Genomic DNA, 14,355 nt, shown 5'->3' with positions numbered 1-14,355 from the left:
TTGGTGGTCGGGGACGACGTGTCAGTGGTGGTCGGGGACAAGGTGTCAGTGGTGGCCGGGGACAAGGTGTCAGTGGTGGTCGAGGACAAGGTGTGAGTGGTGATCAGGGACGTGGTGTCATTGGTGGTCAGGGACATGTCAGTGGTGGTCGGGGACGGGGAGTCAGTGGTGGTCAGGGGCGAGGAGTCAGTGGTGGTCGAGGACAAGGTGTGAGTGGTGGTCAGGGGCGAGGTGTCAGGGAGTCCTGGGGCGGAGGTCGAGCTTGAGGTAGGGCTGATGGTCAGGGACGAGGTGCCAGCGGTGTCTTGGGCTGCAGTGATAAGTGTTAAGAGGTTGAGGGGACAGGTCTGGGTTGGGGTCAAATCAGAACAAGGAGGAAAGACATCCTTCGGCCTCCTGAGAAGCAATGGCACGGAAAGATTCGGAGTGGGGCAAATCCTGGTCGGGCCCTCCTCCTCCTTCCTGGCTGGCAACCTCCCTCTCCCCCCCACACCCCTGCTCCTAGCTGTCCATTTCTCTGCTCCTAAGATCTATGTCTCCTGCCCCCCCCCCCCACGCCCCCCCTACACCTCCCCAGACTTCTCTCCAGGTCTTTCTATGCCTCTGGCACCAGCTCTCCCCAGGGGCGAGGGGCCGGCTCTTGTCTGCCCTTGGCCGCCCTCCTGTATTCTGGCACAGACCAGGCCGCCCCCGGGGATGCCATCTGCGAGGAAAGAGACCTGACGCAAACGCTGAGAAGACCGCACGAGCAAGGCAGCCCCCTCCCCGGCTGTGCCCCTCACCTGTAAGGAGCAGGAGGAAGCAAGGGGCCAGGAATCGCGGCGTCATGGTGGTGGTGAGCTGGGTGGGGAGGGGGCGGAACACACTCGGGAAGGAGCTGCGTGTGAGGTGGCGCCTGCTGCTTTATACCGGTCCCCGGCCCGCCCTAGGCTCGGCCGGAGCAGGTGACAGGTGACAAAACCCCGCCCCCTCCCCCTTTCCCTACCTCCTACCTCTTCCTCCTCCTCCCCAACCGTTCCTGGCCCCTCAGGTGGGGTACGTGGGCTCCGATCACTCCACCCTCTGACATCCCGCGGGTGCTCCCATCACCGGCCACTGCCCGGCTCCAGAAGAGGAGCAGGGGTGGGGGGTGGGGGGGAACCGAGGACCTGGGCCTCCTCGGCTCTAGTTTTAGCCTCCGGGCAACAGCCCAGCCGAGGTGAGAAAAGGGGCAGAGGAAGTGGGCCGGGTTAGGGTCCCGGACCGCGGGCCGAGGAAGCTCACCCTCGCGTCCCTCACCCCGCTCCCCATTCTCAATGGGCCCCCTGAAGCCCCACCGTGGGGGCTTGGCGGGGGGGACGAGAAGGCTCGAGAAAGGGGGGGCCGGGGGCCAGTTTTGGACCCCCTCCCCCCGCCACTTCCCGGAATCGCCGCCCCCTGCCGGGTTCCGCGCGCAGATCCACCGAAACCCACAGTCCCCGCCCCTGCCGGGCTTTCCAGGGCCCGCGTTCCCGCCTTGGCTGCCTCCCGAGGAGGGGGCGGGGAAGAAGGCCCACTGGACGCGGGCCGAAACCTGGGCTCCGCGGCACCCCGGGGTCTCCCCTGCCCGGGGCTCCGGCTCGCGGCGGGCAGGGCTCTCCTGCCCCCTGGCGGCAGCGCGCGGGGACCCCGGGCGCCCGGTTGGCCGGAGGGGGCGGCGTGCCCGAGGGCGGCCCGAGGGGCCGGGCGCGCAGGTCTGGGGCTCAGACGCAGAGGGCAGGGACGCTCGGCTCCACCGACGGGAGGGGCTGGCGGCAAGAGGGGGACCCCGGGGCGCGTGGGGGCGGCGTCTGGAGGAGACGGCGCTCAGTGGGTGGGGTCCCGAGGTACGAGGAAGGGGCACCCAAATATGTGGGAGAGGACAGCGGAATGTGGGAGGGGAAACGGGGCAGGTTAGTGACGCATATGGGCGGCAGAGAGTAGGTGGGGCAACCGAAGGGTATTTGGGGGCCCAGAGTGGCATTGGGGGTAGACAAGCACACGGTGTGACCCGGGGACTGTATGGGGGGGTGCGTGATTGGGCGGGGGGGGGGGTGGCGAGAAGAACGAAGGGCGCAAACGCTTGGGCGCCGCGCACGTGGAGCGTGGGGGTCGGGCCCCCCCCCAGAGGTAACCGCCCCCCCCAGCTACGCCCCCATTAGGAAAGCCGTTCCCAGTCGCCGCGGGTACAGACTGGAAAAGGAGCTTTCACAACCCCTCGGGGCGGCCGGGTGCAAGGAAGCGGGGCCGCGGCTACGCGCGGAGGCCCGAGGGGCGCGGAAGCCCCCCGCCCGGCCGCCCGAGAAGGCGCGAGCATCTAGGTGGGCGGTCCCAAAACTGCTGCCCCGGCGTTGCCAGGCAACAGCCATTCAGTCCGGTTGCTGGGACACGCGTCGCCACGGCGACGGCTCCGCGCCGCGCACTCCGAGTATTTAAAGAGCAAGCGCGCGCAACGGCTGGGTGTCGGAAAGCGGCTTTCCGGGCCACCGCGGTCTCCCCTTCTGCCTCCCCGCGCCCCCCTCCCCCGGCCGTCCCCTCCCCCTCGTCCGGGCGCCGAGTCTCTGGCTTCCGAAGTGGACCAAACTCCCCGGCGCGACCCCGGTTCTGGGGCTGGTCCGGCTGCAAGCGGTGCGGAGCGGGGTCCCGGGCCCCGGGCGGGCGGGAGGGACGGGACGCGGTGCAGTGTTGTTCTTTCCCCCGCCAATATTGCACTCGTCCCGGCCTCCGGCCCCCCCGGCCCCCCGGCCCCCCCTCACCCCGAGCGGGCCGGCTCCAGCCCTCCTGGCTCTCGACCCGGACCACCTCAGATCCACTGGAGTGTCGCCGCAGCCACCGTGAGTAAGTGGGGCTGGGAGCACCTAAGCCATTTTCGGACCAGCCCCTCATCCTTCACCTACCTCGGTCCAGCACCGTTCTTCCTCCACCAGGCCCCCAACCTCCCCTAGATCTCTAACTCTCATCCTACCAGCCCTCCTCCTCACGCCTCGGCTTCTCTCCTGCTCCCCACACTACCCCGGAAAATCCCTAAAATAAGCAACACCAACTCGTGTGGAAAACCACTGGAACTTTATGGCAATGTGTTCTCTTTCCTGGGGTTAGTGCCTGAGAAATACCCCCTGAAAACTTCCCATCTCCTGAACAGTGGGGTCACCACCCCTCTGGGACTGAACTCCCGTGGGTGCCGGAGGAGGGTCTGTGTTTGGCTGAGCGGCTGCAGATTAGACCCGAGGGTCTCCAGGACGGACCCCAAGGCCAGAGGGGCAAAGACCAGGATTCTGAATCCGGCGGCCGCCTCTTCACGCTCTTCCCTGGAGCAGCTGCCTCCGGAATGGCTCGAAGTCCTCGGGCACGGTGTCTGAGGAGGGAGGAGTCACTAGGGTCAGAGGATGGGACCCTCCCAGGAGGGACAAGGGCCGGAAGGTCAGGCTGGTCCAGTCTTCAGCCTCACCATTGCATCGATACTGGAGATTGGACCAAATGATGTTCTCTTGGGAGAAGCAGAATACGCCAAGGCGCCCCCCTCGCATGGCCGTGTCGATGATCACCCCGGAGTCTGCCACCAGCTGAGGGCCCTCATAGAGCTTCACCCTGTCCGGGAGAGGGGTGTCCGTTGGTGCGAGGGTGCCCAGTGGGCACTGGGCCATCAAGCCGGGGCCCTGCTCATCCCCAACCCCCCTCGAGCTCACCGGGCCTGAGAGAGAACGGAAGGAGGGAGAGGGAGGAAGGAAAGGGGAGGGACGGGGGTGCTTTTCTCAGGCCTGGGGCCCCTGCCTCTTTGTCCGCCCCCTTTGCATCTCAAAGCACCAGCCGCATTCCAAGCGAGGATTGGGTTGTCATGACAATGAGCACAATGGGCTGGGGGGTGAAGTCACCCGCTTCCCAGGCTCTAGTCCACCCTCCCTCATCCCCTGCCCTGGCACCCTGCAGCCCCAGGCACCTTAAAGGGGAACCAACCCGAGTCCCGGGACCCTGGGCTCTTGCCATTGGCTGTCCCTTCCCTGTCATCCCCACCGACTAGGAGATGCGCGGTTGTGCACACGGCACTGAACCCAGAAGCCTTAGCTCCGCTACTAAGAGGAGTGCCATCTGGGCCTCGGTTTACTCTTCTGCAAATGACGACCCCCTCCAGGTCAGACACTTTGATGGGGCAGCTTCTGGGATGGAGCACGGAAGGGGCTGGAAGTGATGGGCCTCTCCACAGACTGGCCTGCGGCTTAGAGGCTCCCAAGATCGCCCCATTGCACGGAGGGGGAAACGGAGCACGGAAAAGGAAGGACTCGCCCAACGCTGCCTACAGGTCTTCCTTCCGCAGCACCCGCGCCAGAGCCCCGGCTGCCTGAGGACGAGGAGAGCGGGGCTGAGGCGGTACGTCTGTGGCGAGAGGGAAGAGAGAGCAGCGGCCCGGTCCTGGCCCAGGGCACCGGGCACCGAGGAACGCAGTGGAGGGGCAGTCCGGTGGGTCTCAGCTAAAGGTGAAGGAAAGGCGGGGCCTGGGGTCCGGCAGGAGGGCTCAGCGCTCCCCTCACCGAATGTAGCCGACTTGAGGCCGGTGCAGTAGCTGCCAGCGGTAGGAGGTCTTGTCCCGCCAGCCCACGTTCCGGGGGTCAGTCCACAGCAGTCGCACCTGATCAGGGGTGTGGCCAGTATGCCACAGGGCGTTCCGGAGATGTTCACCTGGGCCAGACGCGGATGTCACTGCCTGGAGGGGATCGGTGAGGACGGTGCGTTAGCCACAGGCCCCGGACCACAGGCTGGTAAGTGCAGGTGGCGGAGGAAGTCAAGGTGGGCGGGAGAACAATGTGGAGGGCCCCCCACCCCCTGACCCCGGGAGCCAACCTCCAGGCCAGATACCTGGGAAAGAGGGTTCCCACTCGCGTGGGGGGTGGGGAGTCTGGGGAAGGGCCCGAGGAGGTGGCGGGTCTGGGCAGTTGCAAGACCTTGAGCTGCAGCCCGGGCTGAGCCACCGCCCGGAAAGGGGTGGCCTGCCAATACGTCTGCTCCGTCTGCTTCCACATGACCACGTAGAAGCGGCCGCTGTCCTGATAGCTGAAGAGGAAGCCTGCGTAGTCGTCATCTGTGACCGTGTTGACGTGGAAGGTGCCTTCGAAGTCCACACCGTTGAAGGCTGTGTATCCTGGGGGTGGGCGGGGTCGAGGTCAGGGCCGGCAGAGCTACCGGTGGCCCACTGTGGGCCAGGGGTGGGATGGGACGCCAGCTGTACATGTGGCCAGCTCAGCCCCCCACCGTCCGCCCCTGTGGGATTTCTCCATTTGGAACTTATTGAGCTGGGTGTCCCTTACATACCAACGGCCAGGCCGGGGTCACTGTTCATGGTCTGAACGATTTCCATGCCCTGGTCGTGGCAGGAAGGAAGGAAGCCCTGATCCAGTGCTCTGACCGCCCCCCCGCCCCTGCCAGCCCCCACCTGGCAGTCTGGTCTGACAGCACCTGCCCAACCCGGTGCCCTAGTACCTGGTTGAGCACCACCCAGTTTGGGTCAATCTGGGCATCACCCTCAGGATCCAGGACAACCGTCTGATAGGCCCGAAAATCCGTGAGGGTCACCTCCGCACTTTCGGGACACACGTCCAGGGGGTCAACCACCGCATCATTGTCAAAGTCATCCTCACACACGTCACCAACGCCATTGCCTGCGCAGAGTGAGGCCAGGCACTTGGGAAGGCCTGGCCGTGGCCCCGAGGCCGCGCTGCCACCCCTCCCCGGGCAGGGCCCACACAGGGCCAACCTTCTGTGGGGCCCCAGCCTTACCATCTGAGTCCTTCTGATTGGGATTGGGAACCAGGCGACAGTTGTCGGGACCGGGAGGCACATAATCTGGGATCCCGTCGTTGTCATCGTCCCCGTCACACTCATCTCCAAGGCCGTCGTTGTCGGAGTCCAGCTGGGAGCTGTTTGGCAGCTGTGGGCAGTTGTCCTTGGTGTCCTGATGTCCATCCCCGTCGCTGCCCAGAACAGGCACCAGATAAAGGCTCTAAAAGTACCACATCCATCCCCGTTCTTCGGCGTGAGGTCTGGGGTGTACCCTCCATTCGGCCACACGGCCCCCTCTCTTCGGGGTGGGGACTGGGGTGTACCCTCCATTCGGCCACACCCCCTGCCGTCAGCCAGGTGGGGTAAAGTCCCACAGCAGGGGTGGAGGGCAGACCTCCTGCTCGACAGTGGTGGACAGTCAAGGCTAAACCACGGAGGAGACTGAGTATGTGCTAGAGGAGAGGAGAGGAAGCCCTGTAGGACCATCTAGCTCTCTGCCAACCCTACCTGTCCTCGTTGGTGTCACAGACATCCCCCACCAGGTCGCTGTCTGCGTCTGTCTGCGGGAGAGGGGCCGGTTCTCAGCATCTGTTGGTAACTGGAGGATGGCTGGCCCACTTCCTATCTGAAGGGCTGGGGCTCCACCCTCCGGCCCCCTACCCCGCACCGCCGTACCTGAGTGGGATTGCTCATTTCAGGGCAGCTGTCACACGCATCTCCCACCCCGTCCTCATCCCTGTCTGTCTGCAGGGGGTTGGGGACTTTAGGGCAATTGTCCAGTCCGTTGGGGATACCTATAAGACACGGGGATAGCACAGAGCCGTCACTAGGACACGTCACATCCTCTTCTGCGTTGGTGAGAGCCCAGAGCTCACCTCCCACTCAGAGAAAGGCTGCTCAAGACCCCTGCCTGCGCCCCCGCCCCCCTTCCTCACATTCCCATTGACCCCTGCCCCACGCCAGTCTCAGACTTCCTAGCTGCCCCTTGTGCCCACCTGCATCCAAATTCTTACGGGCCCCCACCCCCCTCAGCCCCGTCCTGCACCGTCCCCGTCCACGTCGTTGTCACAGGCATCCCCTTCCCCATTGCCATCCGTGTCCTTCTGGTCATTGTTGGGAACGTTGGGGCAGTTGTCACAGGCATCCCCGAATGAATCTGTGTCTGAGTTTTGCTGGTCCTTGTTGGGGAAGAGCCGGCAGTTGTCCTGGGGTGGGAGAAAAAGGGTCAGGCCTCCTCTCCACTGCTGGCCTCCTCACCCCCACACCCTTGACCCCATCCTGACACCGGCTAGCCCAGCCTCCACGTGACCATCTTGCCCTGGCACAGGGCGTGTGCCCCCCCCCCCCCCCAACAGTCCTGGGGCCCTTCCTGTAGAGCTGCCAGGGACCAACGGGGGGCAGGGTCATGGGGCAAGGCAAGGTGGGGAGCAGAGGAACTGGAAGGGGTGGGACGGCTAGGAGGCACCTCGACATTCTTGATCCCATCGCCATCGGCATCATCGTCGCACTGGTCCCCCACGCCATCGTTATCAGCATCTTCTTGGCCAGAGTTGGGGGTCAAAAGGCAATTGTCCTAAAGAGCAGGAGAGAGAGGCCGGATGGGTTGTGGCCTGTCCCAGCCAGGGTGCCTGCCCCCCGCCCCCCCCCCTCACTGCCCGCCCACCCGCCCCACACCTGCTTGCAATGTTTGTTGTTGTCCATGCAGGGCAGGGCCTGGTCCGGGTAGCCGTCGATGTCCGTGTCGGTCCCACACACGTTCCCGTTCCCGGCCCAGCCCACGTTACACTGGGGCAGTGGGGCGGGGCGGGTAGGAATGAGGGTCCCTGCTATCTCCTCCTGCCCCACCCTTTTCCCTGCTTCAGCCTCTATTCTCACCAACCGGCACCTGCGCCCAGGACCACCTCCCTTCCCTGCACAGGCCCCACCCAGGCCCTAAGCAGGGTCACCAGCCCTACCCCTCTCTCCAGATTCTCCCTTTTCCTTCCAAGCCCCAGGCCTAGCTCACCGAGCAGGACACGGCCCCGTTGCGTTCAAAGAGACAGTGCGCGTGGACGTGGCAGGGGCTGTGGGCTGGGCTGTGGCAGGTGCGGGCGGGGACGCAGCCCTGGCTCTGGTTGCCCACGAAGCCCAGGCGACAGGGACCACACTTGAAGGAACCCTAAGAGGAGGGAAGCGGTGACTCAGGAAGGAGGTCAGGCTGCCAGGTGCCCCAGCCGGCGGTGCGGGACCTCACTCCCTGCTCCTGCTCGAGGCCACGCATCAGTCACTTCCTCGGGTTCCTCTGACAACCTTTCGAGGCGTCCGCCGGCCCCGTTTTTCAGGTGAATAGACTGATACTCAGAAAAGCCGGGCTCGCCAGTCACGGTGAGAAGCAGGACCCGGCTTCCAAACCGGTGCGGGGAACGTGTGCGCGTGGTGCCCCAGGGAAGGAAGCAGGAAGTAGGACGTGGGGTGTGGGTGTGCTCACGCGTGTAGGCGCACTGTCCCACCGCTACGGACGCGGCTGGGCCGCTCGGCTTACCACAGTGTTGGTGCAGATGGAGTTGGGGTCGCAGCCACCGTTGTTACCGTCACTGCATTCGTCGATGTCCTGGCAGACCTACGGGACAGATCGATGACGGATCTCCTCGTGCCCCTACCCGTGGACACTGACACGAAGCCCAGACCCCAAACCGGTGTTAGCGCAAGGACCCCATGTTCAACCCGGACGGCCGACCAGGCCCCGGCAAGGCCACGACCTCGTCTATGCGTTTTTTTTTTTCAGTTAAAAAAAATTTTTTTAACGGTTACGCATTTTTGAGAGAGAGAGAGAGACACAGAGTGTTAGCTGGTGAGGAACAGAGAGAGAGGGAGACACAGAATCCGAAGCAGGCTCCAGGATGCCAGCACAGAGCCCGACGCGGGGCTCGAACCCACGAACCATGAGATCATGCCCCGAGCCAAAGTCGGACGCTTAACCAACTTAGCCACCCAGGCGCCCCTCGTCTACACATTCTACCCGACCTGACCTGTTTGCTGGCACGGGCGTAGTCGATACCCACACCGGACACCCGCGTGCCTTTGTAGCCCTGGGGACAGGCCTCACAGCGGAAGCCGGGCATGGTGTTGATGCAGCTGACGCCAGGAAAACAAGGGTCCGCGTGGGCACACTGGGGAACGGAGGACGATGGTCGGGCGCCTCTGCCTGTGGGCCCCCCCGGGGCCCCTCCCGGCTAGGCCCAGACTGCCCTGCGCCGCCCAATGGCCCTCCGGTCTTGGCCACAGGCTTTGTCCCCTCCCGTCTTGCTTCCTTTCCGGTCTCCCGGTGTCCCAAAGAAAGCCCAGGCTCTCGTGCTTCCGACCGACAGGTACCCCACCTCCTTGGGCCTCTCCCACCTCCCTCACCCCGAGTGCCGGTGCGCCTTCAAGCTGGCCGCCCCCACCTCATTGATGTCGCTGCAGTGGGTGCCATTTCCCTGCAGGCCGGGGGGGGCAGGGCCCGCAGCGGTAGCCGGGGTACTCGTACACCTCCATGCAGTCCACGCCGCGGAAGCAGGGGTTGGGGCTGCAGTGCGAACGCTGCTCGTGGAAGCCTGGGGGGCAGGCGAGGTCAGAGCCACCCCGAGGCGGCCATTCCGACCCCGCAGGGGTGGGGGGGGGACCGCCACTGCGGGGCCGGGGGCACGGGGTCGCCTGGCGCCCGCCCCGCTCCCCACTCACCGCACACCTGACACTCCATGATGGTGTTTCGGATCAGGGACATTTCCTTCACCTGGCAGACAGAAGGGCGGGGGGGCAGTCGGCTCCTGGCAGCTCCCCCCCTCCCCCAGCAGCACCACCTCCCTGGTGCAGGTGCGCTCAGACCTGGTCTCGGATGTCATCCCGCAGCTCCACCAGGATCTGGTTGAAGAGGGTGAGCTGGGTGACCAGCGCCTTGGTCTGCTCCCCTGTCAGAGCCCAGGGTGCAGAGAGGCTCAGAACCGGGCCACCACCCTGGTCCCTCTTTAGGGTCAGAAGCCAATTCCCGCCGCTACTGCCCGCCCGCCCACCCGCCTTTTAAGTCCCACCCTGTCCTGGCGGAAGAGGTGGCGGGCCATAGCCCCTGGCCCCTCCCACCTCCTCGTGGCCCACTCACCTAGGATGGAATGGAGCGCGTTGGTCACTGGAGAGGAGAAAACACAGTCAAGGGCGGAGTCGTGAAGAGGGCCAGGAGGAGGAAGGAAAAGAGGGACAGGAACAAAGGCCTGGAGGAGTCTTAGAATAAGGACAGGCAGGTGGATGGCAGGAGGGCAGAGGTGACGGGGGGTTGGGCAGCACCAGCTCTCCCACCGGGCGAGAGGCTCTGCGAAGGGCTGCCTCACAGACCGTCAAAGCCCACACCTCCGGTCCTGGCCTGGCAGGGGCAGAAGGGATCCGAGTGAGAGGCGACCCAGAGCAGGGCCAGGGCCCCAATCCGCTCCATTTCCACACGCCCCTCCCCCGCCGAGCTCCTACTTCCACAGTCCTTTTTTGGACCGATCTGCGAAAAGTGGGCGTTTTATTTAAGCAAGAACCTTTGAACATCCCTGTCAAGGAGACCAGGCAGATGGACGATGATCAGAGAAACTGCTGATGGGTGACAGCCGCCACTGTAAGACCCAAGACCCTTCTCTTAGCCACTGAGACCAAGCAGTTCACTTTCCCACCCCTCACGCGGAGCTCCGGTCTTCTCCTGGATGGCTGTTTTCTCCAGCCACCCTGGTTGGGGGGTGGGGGGGGAGTGGTGGTGGCCTGAACCTGGAGAGTTTTGTGACCCACACTTCCTGGGAAGGCTGGGTTATTTGGGGATCACAGACCCAGAGGTGAAGGAGATTGGGATAAGAGGGTCAGAAGCCCAGGAATGAGTGTTAAGGGGGAAATCGAGGAGATGAAAGTCAATAAAGACCACAGGATGTGATCTGGGGTCCGGAATGTCAGCTAACGGAAGTCTGCGTGTTACCTGCTCTGTGGATGGACTCGTCCCCCTGGAACGGACACTCACTCAGGGCTCCCACCCGGGCCATGGACCCGCCCAGAATCATTTTCATAGACTCCACAAAGCCCTGGGGGGACAGGAGCAGAGCAGGGTGGGAGGACCCGCTAACTCCTCCCACGGGGGGCAAACTGTTTCCGCAGAAACACCGGGGCCTCCCTTCCCGCTCACCTGCATCCTCAAATAAGCCTTCTGTCCGGTCCTAATCTCCAGCCCATCCACCTCCGCTGGAGGAATGGGGGCCAGCCCTGGGAGCCCGGCGTGCTGGTCACCCAGTTTGCAGTCCACGTAGAGCTGCAGGGCGAGGCTGGGTCGGGAGGGACCTCGGAGTCGCAGGAGAGCCGTGTGCGTGCGCCCGTCGGCCAGGCCCGCCTGCTGCAGGTTCACCGCGTGGACCTTGCCGTCCTCCCGCTGGTACCGCACCAGCACTGCCCAGGAGGGGAGGTCAGTAGGGGACTGTCCCCCATCCCCTGCCTCCCAGCCGAGCCTCGCATCAACTCTTCTGCGTAACACACCTATTGTCCTCATTCAGCTAACGTCTCCCGACACCTCATACACGGTAGGTGCACACGATACGTGCTTTTCAAACGGGTTCAAAGACCAAGACTTTCTTACTCTTCAGTGGCATCAGATCGCTCTGTCCCCTGCTAGGGTGGCAGCTGGTTTTGCACCCACTGAATCGTGCCAGGGATCTGCTGGACTGCTTCACACCCTTGCTAGGACACAGAGACAGGCCTCCCCTCCCCAAGTGCAACATCCACTCCATACAAACATTAGGCCTCACTCTACTGTTTGGGTACCTGGCCTTCTGAGGCACCTCCAAACACCCCGTACCAGGTGCACCACCCCCCCACCCCCGGTGCCTGAGCACAGCCTGATGGGTCCATGGGGCCCAAGGAGAATTAAGAGGGATGCAGGGGTGGGGATGAGAGAAAGTGCTCAAGGGGCACCACTGCAGGAAAAGAGAGGTCCAGCAGTCACCTTTGTTGATTTTGCCCACAACAGAGGCCTCCAGCCATCGTGTGTTGTCCTGCCGAGAGTAGAGGCCAAAGAGGACACCACCCTGTTTGGGGGGCAGGCGGAAGGTGGACAAGAGGTAGATGTCCCCAGCAGTGAGCAGGGCGGTCCGGATCTTCTCTGCCACAGCGGTCATCTGCCGAGACTCGCCCACAGTCAGCAGGTCAATCACTGGCAGGCAAGGATCATCAAGGTCAGTGAAGGGATCAAATGCTAAGGCCTGCCCTTCCCCCGAGCCCTCGGGGGTGGAGCACCCTTCATCACTACCTCCACGCCCGCCACCAGGCAGTATTAGTCACCTTCTTGAAACTCAACCCTTGCTGCTCTGGGAAGACAGGGCATCGTGCCTTCCTTTTTCCCTCAGTAGTGCCTCCCCACCGGGTCCGGGAGCCCGCGGGCCTGAGGCGCTCTTGCAAATACAGAAACGGCGCCCGGCAACCCTGAGATGCCCCCACCAGGTGGCGCAAGGGAGCCACCGTGCTGATCCCACGCAGAAGTAGCACCTGGTGCCCACAGCACAGAACTGGAAAAGCAGTTTCTCTTTATGCTGCTGCGTTTGGCTGCTTCCACACCCAGATGCCCCTCCTCCCATCCTGGGGGCTCAGCACACTCACTTTGGATGAGAAGAGCTGCCCACTGAGGGCTCCAACCCTCCTGTCTGCCTCTCCCCCTCGGGAATGTAGGACCGGGCTCCTGTGCCTCCTGTGTCCTGGCCAATCTGTGGTTTCCCTTCCAGCCAGTAATGAATCTGTGCCTGTGTCATCCGCTCCAGCTACCTCTCCCACACCCACAGGCCCATCCCACAGCCAGACCTCCGGGAGAGCCCAGACCTCTGGGTCCCCACCCCACCCCCCATGTCCCAGGGCAGCCAGGAGCCCTGGCTGGGGGTGGGGGGTGAAGAAGCCCACCTTTGCACTGCTCTCCCAGAGCCTGGAATGCCTGTGGATGCTCAGACACCAGCCCAGCCAGGCAGCCCTAGCATCCAGCTCCTGAGTCCTCTGCCCTGGCCTCGTGCTGACCTTGGCCACTTCCCACTCACCCAGTACCCTCTGCTGTTCACTCCTACCCCCATGGCCATGATTTCATCAATCTTCCATCCGGCTCAATTTCAGGACTCTCCCCTTGCCCACATGTTTCCTGCTACTAGGCTGGGGGCCGAAGGAGAGGAGGCAGAGAAGGGGTCTAAGAGGATGGAGACGGGCTTACCCTGCAGGTCCTGACTGGCACATGCGAAAGTGCAGAGGAGGAGAAGAGCCAGGGCCCCCCGAAGTTCCTGCGTCTCCATGCCGCTCAGCTGGCTCACTACCCCTGGCAGGCAGGCGGCTGGGAGGGGAAAAGGCTAGGCGGAGAGAGCAGGAGCGGGGGGCGGAGGGACTGGAAGGGGGAGTTGAAGGGGGGGGGCCAGCAGGCGAGTGAGGGGGGGCTGAAACAAAGAGCTGCCAATCAGCCTGGAGGCATCCCCAGCTCTGGGAACCAGGAGCACTGGGGAAGAGTCTGGAGGCCTCCCTGCCTCCTGCCTCTCCCTAACGGTTCTCTGTCCCAGGTGCCTCCCTCCCTCCCTCCCTCCCTCCTGGCGTCTCGCTGCTGGGGGCCACTACCGAATGCTACCGTTTCCTGTAAGTCGCAGTTGGGGAAGGCAGGAGCCCCTGGCAGGGGCAGCGCCAGACAGTGGGCATTATTCCCCAGCTGGCATGAAAGGGTGCCAAGGGAGTGGCGGAAAGTAGCTTGCTATCGTGCCCAGGGGATGCCCGCATGGCATGAACTTTGCTGCTCTGACGAAGCGAGTGCCCCTCATTAGGGGGGGGGGGGGGGTCCCCTGACACGTGACTCGCTCCTAGGAAAACTTAGAAGCGTCCGATGGGAAGCGGAGGGCGCGTCTAACACAGTGGTCAGCGAAGTGCTCGGAGGGAGGAATCAGGAAGGAGGAAAGGGCCTCCGGGGACAGGAGTAAAGCAGGGGACAGGCCAGGGGCCGCGGCCAGACCCGGAACACAGCGGGTACTGGCCGGCAGGCCGTGACCCGGATGAAGCGCAGGGGCGCCTCGGTTCCCGTTACCACGGCAACGGCGCGCGAGCCCCACCCCTCCCCCCCCCCCGGCCCCCGCCCGACCCGGCCCCGGCCGCCGCCGCCCCTGTTTTGTTTCCATGGCGACAGGCGGCGCGGGGCCCGCTCCAAACATAACGCGCTGTGGAAAACATGCGGCGCGGGGGACCCCCCCGCGGCCCCCGCTCCGGGCCGAGCCCCGCGAGGCCCTGGCGCAGCCCAAGCCGCGTGCAGATTTGCGAGAGCCGCCAGAGCCCGACCGGACGCACAACACCCGCTGGGCCGGGACCCGCCGCGCCCTCGGGGGTCCGGGGCTCCCGGCGGCCAGGGCGCTCAGCCTCGGCCAGGAGGGCCCGGCCGAGAACCCTCCCCCACTTCGGGAGAGCTGCCTCTGGAGCCGGCGGCGGCCGCCCTCCCCCAAAGCCCGCGGCCCCGCCCCGCCCCGCCCCGCCCCGCTTCGCCTCGCCCCGCCCCGCCCCGCTTCGCCTCGCCTCGCCTCGCCTCGCCTCGCCTGCGGCCTCCCCTCGGCCCGCGCC

At 64.6% G+C, this 14,355-nt stretch overlaps 1 protein-coding gene across 1 annotated transcript; it reads right to left on the bottom strand.

The window, feature by feature from the left end:
- Nucleotides 1-3,044: 3,044 nt before the first annotated feature.
- On the bottom strand, nt 3,045-14,216 carry THBS3 (thrombospondin 3). The gene is given in 24 exon segments (XM_049634847.1): nt 3,045-3,352; nt 3,446-3,585; nt 4,524-4,696; nt 4,935-5,131; nt 5,302-5,350; nt 5,470-5,648; nt 5,767-5,960; nt 6,277-6,329; nt 6,445-6,563; nt 6,815-6,974; nt 7,235-7,342; nt 7,444-7,554; nt 7,775-7,927; nt 8,291-8,368; nt 8,778-8,918; nt 9,192-9,239; nt 9,241-9,341; nt 9,469-9,520; nt 9,613-9,695; nt 9,884-9,910; nt 10,727-10,829; nt 10,931-11,187; nt 11,741-11,947; nt 12,983-14,216. Coding segments are annotated over 24 exon segments (2,871 nt in total). The 5' UTR covers nt 13,062-14,216; the 3' UTR covers nt 3,045-3,293.
- Nucleotides 14,217-14,355: the final 139 nt, after the last annotated feature.

The sequence above is a fragment of the Panthera uncia genome, chromosome F1, assembly GCF_023721935.1.
Source record: "Panthera uncia isolate 11264 chromosome F1, Puncia_PCG_1.0, whole genome shotgun sequence".
Taxonomy (NCBI): Eukaryota; Metazoa; Chordata; class Mammalia; order Carnivora; family Felidae; genus Panthera; species Panthera uncia.
This window is presented reverse-complemented; position numbering and strand designations above follow the sequence as displayed.